The sequence below is a fragment of the Mastacembelus armatus genome, chromosome 19, assembly GCF_900324485.2.
Source record: "Mastacembelus armatus chromosome 19, fMasArm1.2, whole genome shotgun sequence".
NCBI lineage: Eukaryota > Metazoa > Chordata > Actinopteri > Synbranchiformes > Mastacembelidae > Mastacembelus > Mastacembelus armatus.
The window spans coordinates 11,627,886-11,651,096 of record NC_046651.1 but is presented as its reverse complement, the minus strand read 5'-3'; the positions used below and the strand labels follow the sequence as shown (position 1 = coordinate 11,651,096).

The following is a 23,211-nucleotide window of genomic DNA, read 5'->3' as shown; positions in this document are numbered from 1 at the left end:
CCCTAAATTTCTTAAAAGCCCCATATTTTGAATTGAAACTCAATACTGCAACTCTAAATTATGTTTATGACATAGACTAAGTCAGAAGTATATGTTAATCGTTTAATACTTCTTTCAAGCATTAATTTAATAGAGAAGTCCGTCAGCTCGAAAGTGTGTGAACTAGGTTTTAAGTGGCTCAGTCTAAAATGGGCGTAAACGTTTGGTAATGTTTCAGTTTCCCGGCACAGTCGGTCCGGGTTCAGTTCCGCCCCCCTGTGGCTAAAGTAACTACCGCATGGGAGTTTGTATCCTGCCAACAAGGTTAGTCATTAACCTCGTCTTCTCAGTCACTCAGGGCAGACAGCGCTCTATCCGAGGCATGCTGCCGCTCGGCCCTCACATCTTACCATGGGCGACTGTAACCACTGTGCATACGAGCGGGCTCTATCCGTAGAGGACATTACTGTGGCGTTTCACAAAGTTGACAGCCATGGCCAAAACAGCGACGACGGCCACGACGAGTTCGGCGATGATGAGAGGACAGCAGAGAGGATTCAGTTGCAAAGTTTTAACCGAGCGTCGGATGGTTATGTCGGTGATGCTGAGGAGACGGAGGAAGCGGGAGCAGGCGAAAATTCACCGGAAAGCAGCGAGAAGAAAACGCTGTGCCCGTTGACGTTTTGCGTCACAAGCGAGTCGGCATCCCGGGAAGGAAGCGTACGTGAAGGTACAAGACGCGCACGCACGTAGTTAATTAACCAGCTTTTAATAAACTGAATTAACGTTATTCATTAACTTTGTGACGCCAATACGATTCAGGAAAGCTGATAAGAATGACTTCCTGCGTAGCCTGACGTTACACCACCGTGTTACGTCATGTGTCGGTAATCACCGTGCTGATTTCACACGTGACGTTTTGTTTGCCTGTAACCGGGTCAGCTGAAAGAATAAGTGTGAGGTTTTTACATATTCTTTGTTTGTCCACACAGCCCGCTGACCAAATGAGATAAGATCAACTTTATTCATCCCCAAGCTGAAATTTAGGAATAAAAATAATAAGATAAAAAATGATATGTGCTATTACAATACTTTTAATAAAGAAAAATATACACAATAGTTAGTGTAATGATTTCAGAATAAAAGAAGCATGTTTGTATTAATGGTGAAAGTTATTTACCTTTTATTCCTATCAATAAGTCCCACTTACAGTGTTATACCTAATATATTCACAACTCAGATGCCAAATGTGTAGACTTTGATAGAGATAGGCTGCTGTAGGACAGGATATTTGGATGAATGACAGTGCACTTTTACAGTACCAGGGCCACCTGTGGACCTTTTGCGTATTACACTTATAAATAAGACATTATTTTGAAATTCAATTAAAACATTTATGTTTATATAGCTATAATATTCCTATGACTATATTGTTCTCAAAACTCAGTGAGAGATGCAAAACTAAGGGTTTCCTTAGTTTTAGGTAAACCTGTACCAGGAAGAAAAGCCATTTTTAGAGGTTTTTTTTGTTAGCGTACAAGGAAGTGAGACACTCCTTCTTAGGGTTACCACATAGTGCACGCACTTATAACTGGTGCAAAATGATAAATGAAATGATAAAATAACATCAAGGTCAAAACATTATACTCTGAATCTGATATAGCTGTACACTAAAAGGGCAACTTAGTGATTAGGGAGAGTGAACATCTACGTCTTTGGCTTGGTTCAGTGTTAAAAAGTTACCTCAGGCTGAAAGTTTATATGCGCAGGCACATCAGTTTATTGTTCTAAAGGCAGGGTTTGTGAACACAACACCACTGTCTTTGCAGCTCTTTTGTTTGTGGTGAGCCACATGGAGTTCAGTAACATACTCTCAGGTACACTGTATCAACATAAGCTCAACAAAATAAGCATTTTTTGAATGATACTCATCTCTCTTGTTCTCCCTGTGTGCCTTTTTGCTCCCCTCACACTGTTTGACTCTCTACTGTTTATGTTTATCTCTCTTTTTCACAGGCACAGACAAACCAAGAAAGTGCCCAGGTCTTGGTCTGTTCTATGGTTTCCTGTCCACGGTTTTCTTCTCCATCATTGCCATCTTGGTGAAAACCATCCAGGATGTCCACGCCGTAGAGATCAGTGCCATACGCTGCTTCTTCCAGATGCTCTTTGTCATGCCATTACTCATCTACCACAAGTAAGAATAAACGAGAAAAAAAGAGAAGCTCAAACATTTTGTTTTCCACAGTTAGTTAAACTTAAATCCCAGTGTTAGGATTTAAACACGCTGTAAAAGACATTTCAAAGCAACGATTTATATGTTGTGATGAGATTAAGTGCATAAACTCTGTGAGGTACCACACATTCCTCCCAGTGATTAAGATCTGTTTATGCCTTGTCACTTCAGAGGCAAATATCTGTGTTGTCAAAATAGTGTGAGAAACTTGTATTATTCCCATCTGCCCTGCTGAAAAAAATAAATAAAATTGTTGATCCAGGCAAACACTAAGAATTTTAGTCTCCCACATGAATTTCTGTTTTTAATATACTCTCAAAACCTACTAATTAACTTTACATCTGTTGCAAGTAATAATATTCCCCCAAATTCAAGAAACACAGATAATCCAAATAACAGAAGTACTAAGAGAAAGTATATGGAGGGAAAAATATAGCATCCTAACAATCAATAGTACTATACTTTACTCTCGGTCCGTTTATTCCACCAGCTTGTTACGATTCACTAAATAACTTAAAACTGTAGAATCATGTTGTTAGCCATAGAATTTAATTTACTTTGAATTCTCGAAGGCTAGCACCAGTACTTCTTTTTATTTTCATATACCTAATAATGCATCCATCCATTCATCCTCTACATTCTTATTTATTTTTGCATTTTTATCATAACAAGGCTTTCTCTCCTCCTCTCCTTTCTACCTCATTCATGCATCTGTCCATCCATCATTTCCACATTGACTCAATCTGTCCAACCATTCACTTATTTGTCATTGTCACGCTGCTCAATTTTTCTCAATCCATGCCTTACTAAAATTCTGTTTATTTCTTCTTCTATCAGTCAGTCTAGTCATACATTCAGTCATCCATCATCCTCATATCTCTGCTCCTCCAGGACAGGTTTCCTTGGTCCCCGAGATAAACGTTTATATCTGGTGCTTCGGGGTTTCATTGGTTCCAATGCTATGATTCTGCTCTACTATGCCGTTCAGCAGATGCCACTAGCTGATGCCATTGTCATCATGTTCAGGTGAGAGCTGCGAGGAACTTAATTGTCATTTAGTGCAGATTGAACTAAGAATCTGGAAAAGTAGATTTAAATACAGTTGAATACTTGCACATAAATCTATACGAGACAGTAGTCAACACTTTCACCACTTATTTCTAAACTTCCCCCTACTCTTTCTTTAAATGTACTTACATATATAACTTATTAACATGCACTTATCACCCTTTTTTCCTCTGAATTCCTTTTTTCATTATCCATTAACTCCACAGTAATCCTGTCTTTACCTCACTTCTGGCTTGGATCTTCCTGAAGGAGAAATGTACAATTTGGGATTGTGTCTTCACTATGTTTACGCTGACTGGAGTCATCCTCATTGCCCGACCACCATTCATCTTTGGCGGTCATCTCCATGGCATTGAGGGCGACTACACTAATCACATCAAGGGAACTATTGCTGCCTTTGCAGGTGATACAGTTAATTATCTTAGGGTCACACAGCACTTACAGTTTATACATTTGTTTACAAGTTGGTAGCATTATTCAGAACTGATTACGATAAAGATCATCCTCTGTCATCTCATGTGTTTACTTTAATTTATTTATTGTTGGGTGGCTTGTGGCTCAAGAGCCAAAGCAGATTGTCCAGCAATCGCAGGGTTGAGCCGTTTGATCCCTGGCTTTTCTGGTCTGCATGTCTAAGTGTCCTTGGGCAAGACACTATACCCAGGCCAACACCTCTGTCACCAACAGTGTGTGTATGAGAGGCAACGTTTGTAAAGCACTTGGTTCATTAAGGTATAGAAGCACTCTATAAGTGCAGCCTGTTTTAGTCGATCTTCTGCTTCTGAAGTCTTCTATTTTTTTTTCATAGGAGCGATTGCCGCTGCTTGTACATTTGTTGTCCTTCGCAAGCTGGGGAAGAGTGTCCATTATTATCTCTCTGTCTGGTACTATGCTGTCATTGGTTTCATCGAATGCATCATCACTGTTTCCGTCCTTGGGGAATGGAAAATCCCATTCTGCGGTCGTGATCGCTGGATGCTGATGTTGATCGCTGTCCTGGGAATTGTTGGGCAGACCTTCCTCACAAAAGCCCTGCAGATCGAGAAGGCTGGACCTGTGTCCCTGATGAGGACTGTGGATGTGGTGCTGGCATTTATCTTCCAATTTATTTTCTTTAACCGTGCACCGACCTTGTGGAGCCTTGGCGGGGCACTGTGTGTAGTGGCGAGCACCAGTGGAGTAGCACTTAGGAAGTGGTACACCAGCTCTCGCAAAAGCTCAGAGTAACAGCTCAGTATTACTATTTATTCTTTTTTTTTTAGTATTATACTGTATGTTATTGATTTGTTTTGTATTTTACTTGTTATTTACCTGAAAACCTATGAGCAGATTTAAACTCTTTGAGAGTTAGAAGTAGAAATATAGAAGTATAATCTGGTAAGGGTCAGGAATGAGCTTGTGATAATCTAAAACTTGTCTTCATTCAGAGTTAATCTATGTAATTTCTGCCTATGCATTTATTTGTGTGTAAATGACAAGAAGAGGAAGGAAAAAACTGTAGATCCACATTTCTGCCCCAAACTGTATTCTACTCCCAGGAGCCTGGGTAGCCAATTAGCTGCCTAGTAAAAACACACATCTCTGCTGTAATATGGATAAAAATGCATAAAACTTAAAAACTAGGGTCATGGTGAAGAATTCTCTCAGGGATGCCCCTTCCCTCCTTTTTTTATAATAGTCAGATATTAAGTTTCAATCCACAGTTAATCATCTTGTAACAGTATCCTTAAGTGCCTTAAGTAAAGACCTTTAACCTCCTTCTCAGTGGAGCTGCTCAGTAACCAGCAGCTTGTACTACAACCCTCATGTGATTGTGCATATGAAGTAGGGTGTTTTCATATAAAGCTAGCTCAATAAATAATGATTTTTAAAAGGATCGTTTGACAAAATCAAACGTAATGTGTAACATGTTTAATGAGGCACTCAAGACAACCTTTATTCTCTGAAAGGCCACATTGATTTCTTCCTCACCTCAGGAGGAGTCACCTCTCTCATGTGGGCTAACACCTAATGTCATCTTGGACCTAAAGCATCTAATTAGTGTTAGGAACAGTCTAAGAATATCTTTTATTATCAAAGTGGGTGTTGTTTGCACATTGCCTTTGCTAGAGGGTAGAAAAAGTGTCAGTAACCTGCCACTATAATTCAGCAAATGAACTGATCCCCCAAAGAGCTGCACAGTTCTTCAATTAATTCAAGGACTTAGAGAACAGTGAGATGTGAAACGACATCATAATGGTGGAGTGTGTCAGTATAACCGTGCATATCGGATATCCCACAGGGTGTCGTCGTTTTTCTCTCTGCCTCAGTGATGCAAAACAACCATCTGTGATTCTTGTGTCAAGCTGAAGATGTCTGTAGTCACTTTAGAACTATCAATAAGTAGTTTAGTTGCACCTGGATTGGTCTAGGTGGTAAAACAGATTTTGGGCATTGTGGGCAAAGTCTCTCAGCTAAATACAAGTAATAACCTACTTGAAATTGCTCTCTATATACTCTTAATATATTGCATTTATACAAAAGATAGTGAATCTAGTGGTAAAAGCAAGTTTGTCTTTTGATACTTAAATATCACTTTCCTTCACTACAGTGTGCATCAAAGGTGATGTGTGTTATTGCTTGTAGTGAACCCTCAAACATCACCCTTATTTCAAGGGAAGTGAGTTTGTTGCACAGCAGCATGCGTGATCTATGTTGTCTGGTGTAAATTTACCGGTAAATTTCCCACCGTCATAACTGATGAACGCAATGCAACCGCAGCCCTCTGTTCAGAGGAGGTTTACAGCTAGAAAATGGAGGCAATTAGTGCTGCTAGACTGCTATAGTTAACCTGCGGGTTCTTCCTTGATAGTTTTCATACACTGGTGTTTCTGTTCACATTTGACCTGTTAAAAACTATGTCGGTGCTGCTGCATCATCAGCTCTGCCTCCAGTTATAGCTCCGTTTATACACTAAACTGTATATCACCAGTAACTGAACTCTGTTTGCACATTATTGCATTGATGTAATGTGACTGAAGCAGTGATGTATGTTTGTTTCTTTAAATTTCTTATTTAAGAAGTCAAGCATGTATTCCAAGAGTAATATAGAGATAATTAATGGTGCTCCTACAGGGTGTGGCACTGTGAAATGTAAAAAAAAAAAACAGATATCCCCTTTCTATGCTGCAGAAATCCTCTCTTATGAGAGTTTGATTTTTTTCCCCATGTAATTTTTTGTGCTTTGAAATTCATGCACAAACATTATGCAAGAATAAGTTATTCTTATTAAGATTGCACTGATAGAATATTTATTACAAATTTAAAACAGTAGAGTTTTGCACATCTGGCCCCCTGATATAATTAATCTTTAAAGTGGTGAAGTGACAGTAACATTAGTCAAAGTGTGCTATGATAATAACCTGCCTCATGTGATCCCAGTATAACACTTGAATGTGGATTTATTAAAAGGCATTATGACATTTATCAATCATTGTTCATAGTACATCTGATAATCAGAGGATAATTTTCTGTTCCTTTTGTTTGATTTGCTTTAACATTTATTTTTATTTCTAAGATTATTAGTTTAGTTGACTTGAATGCTGTAGCATGAGCACAATGTGTTGTATTCTATTAAACTGTTTCAGGACCTATAAGCCTTACAAATCTACTAAATCTGTTTTTCGGATCTTTTAAACTAAGCTTTAATAATATTTATTTTACTATTTGAAATGTATTATATCCACATATTCTACAAGATATAGTTCTGTATAGTGGGGGAATAATTTAGTTTATTATGGTTCAAGAATAAATTATTTCTGAATTTATAACTCCTATCTGTGGTTATTTTAAAATTGTGTTTTTTGTGAGTCAAGGTTATTTTTTCAGTTGTCAAATGCATTTAGGTTTCCCTCAAAAATCATCCTGAAACTTGTGGAACAGACCCAAACTTACAACATTGTTCCAAAGCCCATGGTGTCACCCTAAGCTCTATTAATGATTCAATAGGTGACAATAGTACAAACTAGACCACCGTTTTACAAACCACTGAGTCAGGCAGCTGTTGACAGGAGAGCTCAGAATACCACCTGGCTGCCTGGATTGTAGTCATTGTGTATGTGTGTGTGTATATATGTGTGCATATTATTTGTCTCTGTGAACACTGCATAGATTTCTATTATTCCTTTTAGTTGTAAACAACACACAGGTGTGAGACATTGTGTATTTGTGCATAAGTGCTGTTGCACCTTCCACAGTGGGCTAACTGCATATTGATTGTGTCATGAACCTTACTCTGGATTTGGTCATGCTTGCAGGGTAATTCGTAAGCTGGGCACAGAACTAAGTGGAGTGTGAAACGGCTGAAAGAACAGAGTAGCTCTTTGTTGAAGGGTAGAAAAACCTGCTAAAAGATGTTTTGTATGAAAATTCTGACTAGGTTTTCTATATGCCTCTCATTGTTTTGTTTTTCTTTCATTTTTCTTGTGTTCAGTTTCATCATTTGTCCCTTTCACTCTCACCTTTAAAATACTATATAAACACGTTGACAATTGCTGTCTTACACAAATAACATACTATTATAAATCATAGCAGTTGAAGTGAGATTTCCATCAGAATGATATATAACATCAGAAAACATTTCTAATTTCTTCCTTCACATGTAATAAACACTTTCTGCCAGGAGAGGGCAGAATCCACAAAAATAAGCTTAAGCTTAAGGCTCTACAAATGAACTTGCCTTTTACTGTAGGTAGGTGGCCATGCAGCATGTTGTGGTTATATTAGTATTTCACAGTTGTCAAATGAATGAACAAGATCATTAAAAATGTTGCACAATTGACACATTTAATAATGAATTCAGGATTATTACTAAGATAAGAAAAAACACTGTCTAGCATCACAAATTGAGGTCTGGCCCTGAGGAATGCAGTAAATGCATATTATGTTGCCCTTTAACATCACCATGCATTAATAACACAAGGTGCAATAAGCAGCTTTGACCACTGGCTCCTGTGTTTTTCAAGCCTTCTAGGCCTTTCCAGGAGAAGCTGTGAAACACGTGATGTCTGGCATCTAAACAAAAGCCTCATATATCTTGATGTTTTAGCTTGTGTGAAGTGATCTGGTGGGAACTTCATAGCCACAGTCTATGATTTAAGTTATATATTTGAATTGTTATTATAGAATATGATCAGAGGTGACTGTACAGTGCCTTATTTACATTGCTTGTCTTGCAAGTGAGTGTTTCAGATCACATGAATGTATATAAGAATCTAGATAACGCTGGAAAAGCCACCCACCCTGCTTTTATCAGCAAGCTGGGGATTCCCAAAGGTTTGCATGCTCCTGGGTGGAGGAGAGTTAGAGGAATTGAAGGGATGCACATTCCTCTCAGATCGCATAAGACTTTCCATCAGTGGAGCGGGAGGGTATTGGAAACGAATCCCTCATTTTCCAAGCTGAAACAAATGAAGTTATAGGATGTGAAGTGGAAAAGGGCATTTCTCTCTCAAACACGTGCTGTTGGCTTTCTTGGGGGCGGGGCACTGGTGCGTTCAGGACCGGAACAACTGCAACCTACTTTCTTTATTACTTTCAAAATTTGATGCGCAGGGTAAGCGACCGTGCAAGAGCAGAGGAGCAATGAAAAGCACCTTTGCCAACAAATTAAACACACTGTTACAAAACGTAGATGTTATTGATCTGACAATTACTCCTTTCCCAAATAGAAATCTGGCTCAAGATGGGCAGATTATGCGCCATACCAGACCTGAAGCCTGGCAACTGATTAAGGATAATAGCTATAAGGAGTTTTTCCTCCTGTGGAGGCTAAATCAAACTAAAGCTGCTATTTTGTTATATAGTCATTACTCAAATTCAGTTCTGTTAGAGAAAACAATGTATAGGCTGCATAAAGTGCGGTATAGTGAGAAATAATTACCAGACATTCCAATGCAGTGACACACACACACACACACACACACACACACACACAGTGCCACCATCAGAGCTGCAGTTATTGTCCTCCTGTCCACAGCCCAGTTGGTTACTGGGAGAAACAGATGCTGCCTTTGCGTGCCGTTGGATATATTGAGGTTAGGCTTAACACATAATTAAACTGAGGTGGCAAGAGGACTGTCACATAGATATGTTTAGCATTATCACATAAAACAAAACACTGAAGGCATCACGACTTCCAAAGCAATATTATGGCTATAGTGATGTGACGCTCTGTGTCATCTGAACCCTCTGTGCAACTTTCTTGTCACTTCCACATTTATACATATGAGCTTCACGACATGGCCAAAAATCAAGTGTTTCTCCTGTGCTGGAATAATACTAAAAGGTCACAGAGTACAGAGTCAGTTAATTTTAGGTAATTTAATTCAACAATTTAATTTGGGAATTAAGAATATAATTATAAAAATAATTATGGTCTGGGCAGCATGGTGGATATGTGGTTAGTACTGTTGCCTCACAGCAAGAATGTCCTGGGTTCGCAACCTGGCCTTTCTGTGTGGAGTTTGCATGTTCTTCCCATGCTTGAGTGGGTTTTCTCCAGGTACTCCTGTTTCCTCCCACAATCAGGTTGATTGGTGACTCTGAATTGCCCATAGGAGTGAGTGTGAGTGTGTGTGGTTGTTTGTCTCAGTGCGTCTCTATGTGGCCCTGTGATGGACTGGTGACCTGTCCAGGGTGTACTCCTGCCTTAATCAAATTATTTCAAAATAAAACAATTGAATAAATAAATAAATAAATAAATAGTGGCTTGCTTGCTGCGTTGCATCAAACGTTGCCCCTTCAGTCAGTGAACAATACTGCAAAAACATTTGACGATTTTTGCTGCCAACTGGATGGCAGTATTCCGAGGCGCACTTGAAGGCACCAGAGAGTAGAGAGCGGGGTCTCCCGAGCTGCAACAAGTGTCTGTCCCCCTGAAACGAGCCATTCAAGGAAAACCGAGCAAAACACGTGCTGAATTACACACTTTACGGACTTTTTACGGATACGAACTGGATTGTTACAACATTAGCTACTCGGTGAGTTTGTGGCCTCACGCCGTCAAACTGTCACGTCAGTGCACGTTTTAAACGTATTGCAGCGGGATGTCTCGAACTACTGTTTTATGTCGTGGTGGTTTGTTTGTGAAGTTGTTTACAAACTGCTGCTCTAAAGTCAACCAGAGTCAGACCACAGGGAATGTTTTATATCTTGTTCTGGGTTTGTCCGATGCTGGACAGGAATGTAGGTGAAATGTGGTTGTTATCATTTCCAGTCTGGGCAATTTACCGAAAGTGGCTCCTCTCAGAGTAGAAACTGTTGGCGTTGCAGTTTGTGCAGGTTTATCACAAGGCTGTTAAAGTTGTTTAGCGTTATGTTTATCCAAAACTAAGTTAAACACACTCCGCTTCCCTCACTGTGCTTGTGTGTACGCATTGTGTTATTTATTTATTTTATTTTGACAGGTCAGGTTAGACATAATTGTCAGCACAGGCAGTCTGCTACATCTCCCTGGGGATACGTGACCTTTGACACCTTGCGATGTAATAATACAGTGAAGGTCGCTTTAAAGTAAAGACACTAATCACTTCCAAATGAAAACGAAGAGGAAACGCTGCCATTGATAAATCAAACCCAGATCAGAATCAGTCTGTGGTGCAGAGATACAAGAGCAAACAACAAACATGTTTACATGTTACATGAAGGATTTCTCACCAGAATGCATCAAGTTTGTATCTTCACCATCAAATTATTAGCAAAGCTAATGATTTTGAATGTTTTAAATCAATCTAAATGACACCCTACCAGAAAAGTTGTGTCCCGTACCACTACCAGTGGTCAAAACTGTACAGATTACCACTGAGTGTGTTTTGTTTTAAGCTGTCTACAGCAGAATACTGTCTGGCCGTCCTGCTGAATGTTCATTATATGTGTCTCCTTTTTGATATTGAGAATTGTTTTAGCAGCAGATTTGAATTAGAATTTTTAAATGTAGTTTAATTTAATATGTTTTAAGTTATGCAATCCAGAGCTGCTGTGTTTTCACTGATTTTGTATATGTAAAGACATGGTAGAAATGGACTTACCTTTTGTAATATAGCCTTTCCTGTGATTAAAATAGTTTACCCCTTCAGGTATATAATTTAACATCTCCCTATGGAATTCTCACTTGCATACAGTAGGTCAGGCTTGAGCATGAACAAATTTAGGCAAAGGGAAAAATCATTTAACAATGCAATTACTGTATGTAATATTCCCAATAGATAGGTCAGATCCCACATAACAGAGAATTTGGCTTCTGGGTTGAAACAAGTTTTCCATTGGCTGGGATACTCTCTGACATGCACTCATTTTGATTTGGTAATGTCTGGGCTGCAACTGGGAATTGATTGATTAAGTGGCTGAACAGAATAAATTGTTGAAGGGCTAAAGCACATGTGCGATTGCCATATGGTGTCCCCGATGATTGAACGTGCTCTGGAAAGGAAAAGTAGCTGATTACACGGACAGAACAGTTATTTTGAGGTTTGTCAACAAACAGTGGAGTTTGGTAGCTTATATGAAAAACCTGGCTCACAGTGAAGCTCCTACACCGTGCGCAAAATGTGATATGGATATATCATTTTTACTGCCATGGGCACCTCTTGGTAAGCCTTAATTCTTCTTCTGTTAGTACACACACACAGACACACAGACACACAGAGGGGCACTCACTTCATTCTATTCCCCAACTTCAGCAGTCTTCCAGTTTGACTCATTTTTTATTTTGCCTTTTATTAACATGTACACACATGCACAAGCATATTCACACACTCATCAATTGTGAAAATACAGTCACCTTGTCCTTCTGTTATGTGTGTTCTCACACACGCCTAGCTACATACATAAAGCCTTTCTCTCTCTTTCTGAGCAGTTTCCACTGGCGTCTGTCTCTGCTCTGCCCTCTAATCAAAGCCATATGTTGTCCAGGTCCCTCGCATGAAAAGTCTGTTTTGTTTGCAGTACTGTTCCCAATGTAATCAGCACCTCACTGTTTTTTTTTTTTCTGACAGAAAAGCTCAGTGTTGAAAATGGAAGGTAGCTAGGTGGGCATTTCAGTCTTTAAACCTGATCATTCCTGACAGATCAAAGTGTTAAAGACTTTCAATGTATATAGTTTCACCGTTCCTCCTCAGATGAATCAACTTCCAGTCTTGGCTAAAAAAAAAAAAAAACAGCCAGGAGGTGACAAAGGGCTCTTCAAAATTATTAATCTCAGAAAATTTGCCAGTTTGGCCCATTATGTGACCATGACATAACCAGCACTCTTGTTATATGGGCACCTAACAGAAACTGCCATGTGACTCATTTTGGGTCCTAAGAGCATAGTTTAATAATAATCCCTTTAAACCATCCATCCATCCATCCACCCATCCACCCACCCACCTACCCACCTGCTCCCCATTAACCACTTCTTCAAACATCCAGAGCTATGGGGGTTGTAGTCAATCCCAGATGACACTGGGTGAGAGGCTGGATAGATCTGTTGCAGAGATGACACATAGAGACAGATTGTTCAAACACTCACATAACCACCTTTGGGCAATTTAGAATAACTTAAGACCTATAAATGTTTTTGGACAATGGGAGGAAGCAAGAGTACCTGGAGAAAACCCAAGCAGTCATGGGAAGATCCAAACTCCACACAGACAGATGCCAGGGTCGACCTAGACTCTTCTTGCTTTAAGAGTGCTAACTAAAGCACCACTATGTGCCCGTGATTGGTAATGCATTCTTTAAATGATCCTGTTGTTAATCTGATTATGGATAAAGTACCGACTCTATTTAGTTAAGTTTTGTTATTACATTTAAAACCCTTTAGATGGAAAGCAATTTACCATCAGTTTTTGCCCATTTGAGCTGTGATTCTCTGCTAAATTCGTCAGGAATCAAAGAGTTAGTCAATGCACTGTTTAATTGTTCTTAATATAGAAAGCAACATAAGTAGCCCATACGTAGTTGCATTTTTTATCAGATCTTTTGATTGTTGGTGGTGGTTTTGATGGTTTAATTAAGAAGAAGAAAACTACAATTTACAAAGGCTTATACTTCGTCAACAATGGGAGGTTATTACAGGGAATTTTTGGTTTGAAACAGAAACCATGTCTTTTTTTTTTTTATTTGGACTGACTTTCTTTCAGATAGATTAAAACTTTGCTGCCTGCAGTCATTCTGTCAATAATGCAAAAATCGAAATTAAGATATGTTCATAAAAACTTGTTAAAACTCACATCACAGGATTAGTGTTTTTTTTTTTTAACACAGTCTTTCTTAACTTCCTATCTGTGATGATCTCTCTCTCTTCATCTAGGCCTTTGCACTGCATGGCAACATTTGTAAGATTCTTTTGAGCTGCGACCAGTTTAAATGTTGTGATTCTGTTGTAGTCATATGATATGATATGTCTTTTCTTCAATGACCCTCGTTATAAAGAATTGTGATGGGGACGTGGGTGGAGGGTCCTTTTCAAGAAGGGTGCATTATTGCACTGAAGATTTAGAGGAAACTGTGCAGGATTTTACATTATGTTACAGGATTTTAGAGATGGTTCTGTACCACACTGATTTCTAATATGATGTGGACTGTGGTTTGGATAGCTTTCAAGGAGCTAAGATGACATCTCACTGCAGCTATGTTAGAGCAACTAATACATGTGTGTATATATATATATATATATATATATGTATAGATTATATATTATATTATATACAGTTATATAACTGCGTGTCTCTGTGCACTTTGGTGGCACCAGTTGGAGTGTTACTCTGTTACTTACACTAAACACCAACAGAAAAGCGGATTCCTACTCTCCCTGGCCTGCTTATTATGCTGATGGAATGCCAAAGATCCAATAGTGAATTTGGGTGTGAACTATTAAGTCAAGTATTTTCAAGGCTGATGAGGATAAGTGGCACCTTAGCTAAGTGTGAATCCAACTCCAATTTTACCTTTGTATATATCATTACTCATTTGTCCACTGACAGTACAATATTAAAGTTAGCTTAAACATGATTGAACATATTAACCTTAGACGTTTTTACTGGTAATCACGTTGCTGCTTTCTGCCTCACTAGTTGTGCTTTACTTTGCTGTACTGCATGTGAAGTTGGACCTAATCACATACCAGGCCATGAGTCATCGTTTGGATGCGTTGGGAAATAATCCCTCATGAATGAACATTAGAAAAAGGCTATTATGTGAGAGTGAAGGCCCCCCATTGAATGGATCAAACATGATTTAGGACAGGGGTTCAACTGTGGCAGTCCTGAGTCTCGAAACTCATTAAAATATTGTTACTCAGTTTTATTGGCTACCCATTTGTTAAAAGGGTTTTTACACTCGAGGCATTAGTGTTAATAACCAGAATTTCAGTAAGTGATTGAACGTCTCAGCTTGTAAAAAACTGGCTCAGTTTGGCACTTTATCAAATGTAGATTTAAATTTACTGATCAGCTATGGTCACATTGAGCCTTTCTCTTCCATTACCTTATCTTGGGATTAAGCCTAACATGTTACCAGGTCCCTGCTTTTTAACTCCATCGATATAATAGTGACATGGACATCTCACTGGACATGGACATCACTGGCTGCAGTATGCGGCTGTGTGAGTATATGTCACACTGCTTCGCACTGAAACTGTAAAATGTGCTGTAAGCAGAGTTAATATCACCTGGTGTAATGAAAGAATTATGTTTTAAAATAAATTACTGTACATATGTTTTTGTTGATATATGGCATTTTGGAAATAACCGTTTGAGATACTGTAAAAGAGGCCACAACTGACACACCCACAGTGCTGTTGTTAACCATCTGATTCTGATTATTTTCTGTTTCTTCAGGACTGTCAGAGGTGCTGAGATCATCCTCTTTCCTTTCATCAGTGTGTGTTACATTTTATTGCAGCATGGGAAAACTTGGATCTTGTTGCACGGAGTACCCAAAGACTTTTTTGAAAGCAAGATAAGCAGAGAACTGTTCTTATTTCAGCAGGTTTCTCAGCGGTGAAGTTGAGGTTGCAGTTTTTCGTAGATTCTGTTGAAGTCTGAAAGCTTGTTAAGCTATCCACATTCAAACTTTTGTCATTTTAAACAAGGCTTAAATATACTGCCCCCTACAAAACTGCATTTCATTGGTGATTTGTAAATTTGTGAGGTTTAGAGGCATTAGTCGGCAGATCCTAGTATGTTTGGCAACTGGTTAGAAGTTATAGTAAAGAAAGTGGTATTTCTTATGTCATCTGGCTTGTGGCAAGAAAACAAATGTGTTTTTCCTAAAATGTCAAAATAGTGCTTCAATAATGGGAAATGATGAGTACTCATCTGATAAGTATCTCCTTCAGGACAGATCTCTTTTGTTATGTGCTGTAACTGTCGGTCAGACGACTACAGAGGTGAAACATTTGTATCAGTAATCACAGTGTGATTGGCTGCTGAACTTGCAGGAGGCCCATCCCTCATGTCATTCTTTCTCTCTCTCTCTCTCTCTCTCTCTCTCTCTCTCTCTCTCTCTCTCTCTTTCACACACTCATTTACACTCTCCGTTTCTCACTGTTGACAACAAGATTGTGAGTGGGAATCCTGATTTACCTGGGAAACCTGGAGCATTGATTTTACATATAAGACATATATCTACATTAAATGTAAGTATTGTCAAAAAATTCCTTTGTTTAGACTTTAGAATTTGAGCAATTTTGTAGGGGCGGAATCCTGTTGTGATGAATGCCATGTGTTGGACAGTTGTGTATAGAAAACAGCAAGTGAACTAGAAGGGATTGAGTGTTTTCTTGGTCAGTGCACTTGTCACTCTGTGTGACCTGGTTTCCTGTGTGTGTGTGCCTGTGTGTTTGGCCCAAGGCTGAGATTTAGCCTGGAAGAGCCATTGCTTTCCCAGCTAGGGGCACAGTTCAGCTGATAACAGGAACTACTTTTTTATTTTACATTTACTAAGTGTGCTCTGTGGTCATTGTGCAGATAAGACGTTTATTTGCCGTTTATGTAAAGTATAAGGATTAAATACAGTCATGAGGGGAAACTCTAAATGAACAGCTGTAACATAGCTATATCGAATCTTACTTTAATCCACAGTGTGGAAATACTATCCTGTTTCTAATTTCAGAGTGTTTCTAAATTAACTTGTTGGCAAACACAGCTGCCCGTCAGGATTCTGAAAACATGGCTTCACAATTTAAAGATGCAGCATGCAACATCTTGCCTCAAGTATAACCACAACCACGTAATGCTGATATCCTCCTTCTGACCCTAACATGTTACATGTGGGAGTTTGTGTCCTCAAAACCTGAGGCTACAACTAAGGCTGACACACTGAAACATCTGTACAGCTGCAATATTTGCAGCGTTAACAGTTTAACATGGATGATCTCCAATCAGTAGACTGATGCATTTGTTTCAGAGGCTTTTACAACTTGTCTGCTGCGCATTTTAGCTTTGCTGAACTTTTCGTTTCTTATTACTCCCTGCACTTATAGTTGTTTTCCTTTGCTGCATTGGAAAATCTCACATTTATAACTTCACCGACGTTCAGTGGCAACTTGTGTTCATAATATATTAGACATACCAAACTTGATTTGTGATTTAAGGCAGTTAGGACTGTGGGCATGTATGTACACGTTCACCGAAAGGTGTTCACATGTTCACATCATATTATAATGATCATTTGTCCTTATTTAAATCTAAAAGAAAGATTAAGACACTAAACATTGCCCAATTAGGTTTTGACACCAAAAACTTACTAATACAGGCACTGAGAAAAGACACACTAACATGTAATAGTTTCAGGTTTGCACATATTATTTGTCAACTTTTTGTAAATCTGGTTGGACCTGTTAGTTGACTGAAGCATTCATGATGCAGGTGAGTCTTTTCCTGATATGGTGGTTTTCACAACAGCAAAGAGGAGATTAATCAAAAAAATGTAACCTGATGTGCTAACTTACTGATCACAACAAAAAGGTTGGTTGGTTTCTAAAAACCAACTAGATTTATTTATTTATTTGTTTTTTTTAGTTGAGGTCTGGTGAAGTGTTTTTCACCAAACATTCAAATTGAATATAAAAGTTCTTTATGATGTTTGCCTGAGTTGTTATGAGAATGCATTTCAGAAATCATATCACTGGTCAAAGGTCTTAAGCCGTTGGCTGTGAATCAGCAGGGTAGCCTCATGCAAGCTATTCCTGGGTGTTGCAGTTTCTGTGTAGAAATATATTGTGCAACTTATATACTGAAAACCATTATTTACCTTGAAACTTGTAGTCATTTTTTTGGCTAACATACTGGATTTTTTCTTAATTTTCTAAACAGTTTTAATGAAAATACTTAATGTAACCATCTTTTCTGATTAAAATACACTTGTAAAAATATGTCTTTTTGTTTGTGTGATCCACATTTTTTGCTGGATTCGGTTCAGTAATAGTACCATTGTAGGTATGTGGATCAGTGTTCAGGCATTGAACAAGATAATCATATATCGCACAGTGCTATGTCTAATCATCCCGACATTGTACTTCTTTTTTGAGCTGTCAAATCTGTCTGATCAACAGGTACAACTGTGCTGCAAAGCAGAGGAAGCTGTATGAAGGTTAATTGGCACTGAACTTAAGAATGGATGACATGTCTCTTGTTTCTTCCCTTTGACTGAAGTTCTCTCTGTGTGAATATAGCAGTCTTCAAAAGAGACTGCAGACGCCACACACACACACACACACACACACACACACACACACACACAGACTAAAAGCTAAAAGTTTAACTGGTCCCCCCTCTGTGGGTCAGTCCCACATTCCTACTATGGCCCACGCATTTTGGCAGTGAATTATGGGCTGTGGTCTCTAATTACAATGATTTCAGGCCTATGCTTTTGGATTTATACATTGCTGGCCAGCAGCATGACACCAGAACCACACTATTAGTATTCATGCATGTTGTGGGTGAGTATATATATATATTACTGATCTAGTTTATGCTAACAAACTGCATAACTACTTAGTTTCTGGCCATCTCTGTTTTTTTTTTGTTTTTTTTTTGCCTGCCACTGTATTACACTGACATAGATAGAATGAATAAAATTAAATACATTTTTAATGAGATATTGGATGAGAAACTGTGTGATCTAAGGGTAGCTGTTGAAAACAGGCTGTCTATAGGTATTGTTGCCATCCTTATCACCTTGCATTCTTAGTTTGGATTATTGGCTACTTTTTACCCGTATGTGCTTTCATTAAAGTCATTAGTTTTGTATTTCAAGGCTGCTGGACACTAAAAAGGTCAAACGTAGGTATTCCATGCGTCACCTTAGACCCCTGGGAGTGAAAAACAGTAGAGTAACCCATGTCTCCTATTATATGGGGAAGTCAGAAAGGGACAGTTTGAATACAGGCAAAGGTTTCCTAATTAGTCAGAGGTGAACTGGTCCATGGTCAGTGCCTTAATCCCTATGCCACCAGCGTACCTCAAAGAGCTGTTAAGCCAAACAAACTCAATTATATAAATATATAATCAAAAATAAAACGTATTATACACTGCACTGATCATTTGAGGAAATTAATATATGAATGAATGTAGTGCTTAATTTTGTTCGTATAACCCCAGCAAGTTGGTGTGATGGGTGTAAAGTGAGTGTTGATCCTTCCCTGTGTTTTCTTTTCCCACCTAAATTCAGAATTTGTCGTTTCAGTTCTTTCAGTTACAATAGCTCACGCCCTGTAAAGTGATGTAGTTGAATAGTTAGAGATAAGAATGCTGATGCGATGAAAGAAGAGAAGGAAATGAGACAAAATTGGATTGTTTAAACTTTAGTAGAATGTGTTATGTTTTATTTGCTTCTCATGCATGTGTCAGTTTTGATTTTGATTGTGTCCATTTCTGTTTTTGGATTAGTTTCGAACCATTTAGTTGTCTCACCCTCTCCTCTTTGAATGAGCTTTAATTGCATGAAAGTGCGTAATTGATGTTAATATGAACAGAGGAAGAGGAAATCCGTCATAAAAAAACAGGAAAAATTGACTGATGTGTTTGTGTACTGTCTCTTTCTCTTTCTAACTGTGCCATAGATACACGCCAGGCCATGTCTGAGCTAGCACACACAGGATCACACATGGCCATGTAAGCTGTGACTGTGAACAACACTATCAAGGAAATTCCTCAGTCCTCCAGGGTCACCTCCGTGGGCTCTGTCTGGTGGTTTGTACAGCTGCACAAGCTTCTGTTTCCACAACACGCACACACAGTTCACTCTGTATGGATGTCTTAGTCACTCGAGAGGTCACTGGTAGCTGAAGTTCAAATTATTTGCTGCAGACCTGTACCCATGATGGCACATTGCATCTGGTGTGTAGCAACCTGATGTTGATCCTTCCGATAATCTAGGTAAGTAACATAATCTGTAAAATATATATATTTAATGTTGATGATTGATGAGAAATGATGTATTATGTTAGTAACTCAAGCACATAGGAGGGTAATAGCAAAATGTGCTCCTCTTCTCCCAGAAGGAAAAAGGTATATTCTGATATTTATTGAAGACCAGAGAAGGCAGGAGTCACCAACACTACTCATCTATACCAAAACATGAGAATGCTGTCACTTTACACAATATATGAGGTTTGAAATCTTCATATTTCATTTCCTCTGCAATTTCATTACCTATATGGAGCCTCTACTTGAGATGGAAGAAATCACTTCTCAAATTTAAAGAAGGTGTTTGAAGAATGTATTTGACCAGTGCTTGCATCACACAAATAAAAGACTTGGACAAATCCTGAAGATCCACTAAATGCCACTAAACCCTAAAATACAAGCAAAGCTATATAGGCAAGAGTATAAAATGGATTAAAAAAAAAAGAAGTAAATAAAACAGAAAAAATAGTAAAATTGACTCCTGCTTAGCTGTAATTAACATGAAAATGTTACCTCTGTTCAAAACAGCCAATCAAAGGACACAGCAGGATGCTCCAGGGAGGCACGATGGCTGCTGAAGAAAATCAGGCACAAGTTGGGGCTGTAGTCCTGACTCAGCATGCTTCACCTCAGTCCACTGGAAACAGAAAAGCCAAACACACAAATGACAGCCAGGAAGTACATCAGTACTCTGACCAACTGTGGCAGTCAAAACAGCAGAATAACCCTTCCCTCCTCTTATGTAGGAAGTTGTCATGTGACAGCTGGAAAGGGACAATTTCAGACGAAGATGATGGGTGTTCGGATTACAGCACAAAACCTTTGAGTACCAAAGAGAAACTTTATTCAGAGCTTCTCAGAAATAATGGAATGGCTAACACATTTACTCCAATATCTGGGAAGCCTTCAGAGAGACCTCTATGTCAGCTCGACACCACTGGACAGGGTGTGGATGCAGGCAGAAACAGAACAGGTGGCAGCCACTGCTCCTGCAGTCTCTCTAGCCTTTATATGACTCCAAAGGCCGTCTGTTGCCACAGCCCCAGATCCAGTCCAAGCCCTAACTCTAGTCCTGTTCACAGTCCCCATCTCAGCTCAAGCCCATCTTGGCCCAACCAGCAGCACATCCGCCGTGGTAGCCTACCTGCATCAATCACGGCTTTCCACAAGGTAATTAAGGAGGATGGTGCTAGTCCTGCTGATCTGCAAATTCTGTACACTCAATTGATACATAGAGACACATGAGACTGTGTTATGGGTTCCATATGTGCTAAATGTTAATGTTAGATGAGTAAACCAAACCTCACACCCTTACACTGTAAATTTAAAGCTTTAATGCTTTAAACATCCCATTACTGTGTTTTTTGCTTCTAGACGTCACCCAGCCTCTCGACATGGTGCAATCCATCCAGTGAACCAAGCTCCTTGGTGTCATCTCCTTGTAGTTCCCCCCTTTCCAGCCACCGGCAGCATCACCGAAATGGACACACCCAATGGCACCATGTCACCAGTGACTACTCAAGTTTAGAGAGGCTCAACAGAAGGCCCAGGGTTAACAAATGCTCCTTGGAGAAATTATACCAACAACGGGCATCTTTTGAAACCATGGCAAAAAATCTTGACCACAAAGATGGGTCATCCTCAGTAGTGACCAGGAACAGCAGCGAAGACAGCAGCAGTGATGAGGTCGATGGAGATAGTTTCTTGGCTAACACAGTTAATACAGAGTTTGTCAGGAACCGTAAAGAGCGTTCCACTGTCCTGGTGAGACGCTTCTGCAAGAATAACAAAAAGGTATTTACCTGAAAGACTCATTTTGGTTGGCCTGACTGAAAGTTTATGTATATATGACATTTGTATGTTCTGTTAATATTTTAAGTATTTAGTAATATTTTTAGTTAATGTTTTATAAGGATGTATTTAATCATTCATGATAGTCTCTATCATTTATATTTAAATCTATGTATATGCTTCAGAACTGCAAGAAATGCTGTTTTCTTTCCAAAAGGTGACTAAGTCGGTGTGTACTGGAACCAGAGCGATTGTCAGAACACTCCCGTCAGGACACATCTCAGAAGAGGTCTGGGAGGTGGTTGCTTATCACAAAACATGGCAACCCAGCAAGAAGGATCTCTGGCCAATCTTAATGAGTGGTGTGGGAGAAGAATTCAAAGTCTGCGCAAGGATGCTACGCTTCGTTTCGGTTAAGCTGCAACAGGTAAGACATAGTGTCCTAAGCGCATAATGGATTTACACATAGGTTACAGTTACATCCTCCATGCACCATTCTCCAATTAAGGGAGTGCATCTAAGAAGGACATCTGAAGTAAGTCTGCAGTAGTAATCAGCACATTTAAGCATGTTTTTCTTAATCATGCAAAGTAAAAGGATATTTTGATGTGAGTTTTGTAAATATGTTGAAGGGGGAACTATAATTTTTATGATTTTCATGCCACTGATTTTTTTGCTTCAAGTTATACGTACTGATTTTTTTTTTTTAAATTTCCACATATAAAGCTTCTGTGTGGTTTGCTTTTTAAAGGCTCTTTTCTCTGCCATAAGAAAGATTGCAGTAGTTAGTAACTGCTGTGGCACAAGAGTATTTATGAGTTGATAGATTTTTGGTTCAATGGAGAAAAAATGTTCTTGGCTTTTGCTTCACCCCGTATCGAAAATATTATGTCTGCTATGTATGATGTATACTTTGTTCAAGGAATATGTTAATGGATTAAAACACACTAGCACACACACATCCCCAAAACACATACACACAGGCTCTTTGTTCAGGGCAGGCCTCTGCTGCGGAAAAATTATTTATTCTCTGTTAGTTCTGCTCTGCATATTTCTGACAGACTGAATGACTGAGCCTACTGTGTTGGTGCGTGCGCGTATGTAAATGCACTGCAAAAACTTGGCATCTGCTTTAAAGTTACAGCCATGGAAATTGGAGAGAGGCTAAATGAGTAAGACAAAGTACGAAAGTTTAAAAGAGTTGCAGGATGGAGGAAAATAGGGCGAATAAGGAAAAAAAAAATAGACCCAGGACATTGCTATGAGCGTGTGTTTCACAAACATGAAAACATCACACAGGAGCTGTTTAACAACTTCAGAAGAGCAACCTTGGCAGCTGCAACTCAAAGAATATACTTCATATGTCTGCCTTTCAGTAGAAGCCATTTTCATTTGGACATTTGCTTTTCAGTGGTAGAGGTGCAAACATTATGAGAATATGTGAGAACAGGCGATGAGTAGCATCACACAGGATGCTCTCCTGTTGTTTTTTTGTTATCTTATCCCTCTCTTTCCTGTTAAAACACAAAACACATGCAGTCCAAATCCCAGTGCCTTGGAGACACATACAACCACTGAGCTGCACACACCAGGCTTATTATATTCAGTGCCAAATAGCATATTGTATTTCTATTTGTAATTTCTCCAAAAAGGCTTCTCTAAGGAACATTTAATATGATCATGTCCCCACAGGTATTGAAAGGAGGA

The 23,211-nt window shown here is 39.0% G+C and overlaps 2 protein-coding genes across 8 annotated transcripts in view; both read left to right on the top strand.

Moving 5' to 3' along the window:
• The first annotated feature begins 245 nt into the window (after window positions 1-245).
• On the top strand, window positions 246-7,089 carry slc35g1 (solute carrier family 35 member G1). The gene is made up of 5 exons (XM_026315512.1): window positions 246-709; window positions 1,996-2,176; window positions 3,107-3,241; window positions 3,490-3,686; window positions 4,092-7,089. Exons 1-5 carry the CDS (start codon window positions 391-393, stop codon window positions 4,508-4,510), a joined length of 1,251 nt encoding a protein of 416 aa, XP_026171297.1. The 5' UTR covers window positions 246-390; the 3' UTR covers window positions 4,511-7,089.
• Window positions 7,090-10,162: 3,073 nt separating this feature from the next.
• plce1 (phospholipase C, epsilon 1) overlaps window positions 10,163-23,211 on the top strand; it is an 80,769-nt gene continuing 67,720 nt past the window's right edge. For 5 of the 7 annotated variants that reach the window (XM_026315474.1, XM_026315472.1, XM_026315471.1 and 2 more), the window contains exons 1-6: window positions 15,839-15,941; window positions 19,368-19,683; window positions 19,806-19,917; window positions 20,242-20,883; window positions 21,088-21,507; window positions 21,722-21,931. In XM_026315474.1, the coding sequence (XP_026171259.1) occupies window positions 19,885-19,917; window positions 20,242-20,883; window positions 21,088-21,507; window positions 21,722-21,931 (1,305 nt within the window). In that variant the 5' untranslated portion in view covers window positions 15,839-15,941; window positions 19,368-19,683; window positions 19,806-19,884. Of the gene's footprint in view, window positions 10,303-15,838; window positions 15,942-19,367; window positions 19,684-19,805; window positions 19,918-20,241; window positions 20,884-21,087; window positions 21,508-21,721; window positions 21,932-23,211 lie in introns of those variants that run through there. The other 2 variants (XM_026315470.1, XM_026315473.1) reach the window with 2 other exon arrangements.

Coding starts and splice junctions, on each gene's coding strand:
- slc35g1 (XM_026315512.1), top strand. CDS start 391: ATGGGCGACTGTAACCACTGTGCATACGAGCGGGCTCTATCCGTAGAG. Junction 2,177..3,106: donor CCATTACTCATCTACCACAA/GTAAGAATAAAC, acceptor CTGCTCCTCCAG/GACAGGTTTCCTTGGTCCCC. Junction 3,242..3,489: donor GCCATTGTCATCATGTTCAG/GTGAGAGCTGCG, acceptor TTAACTCCACAG/TAATCCTGTCTTTACCTCAC.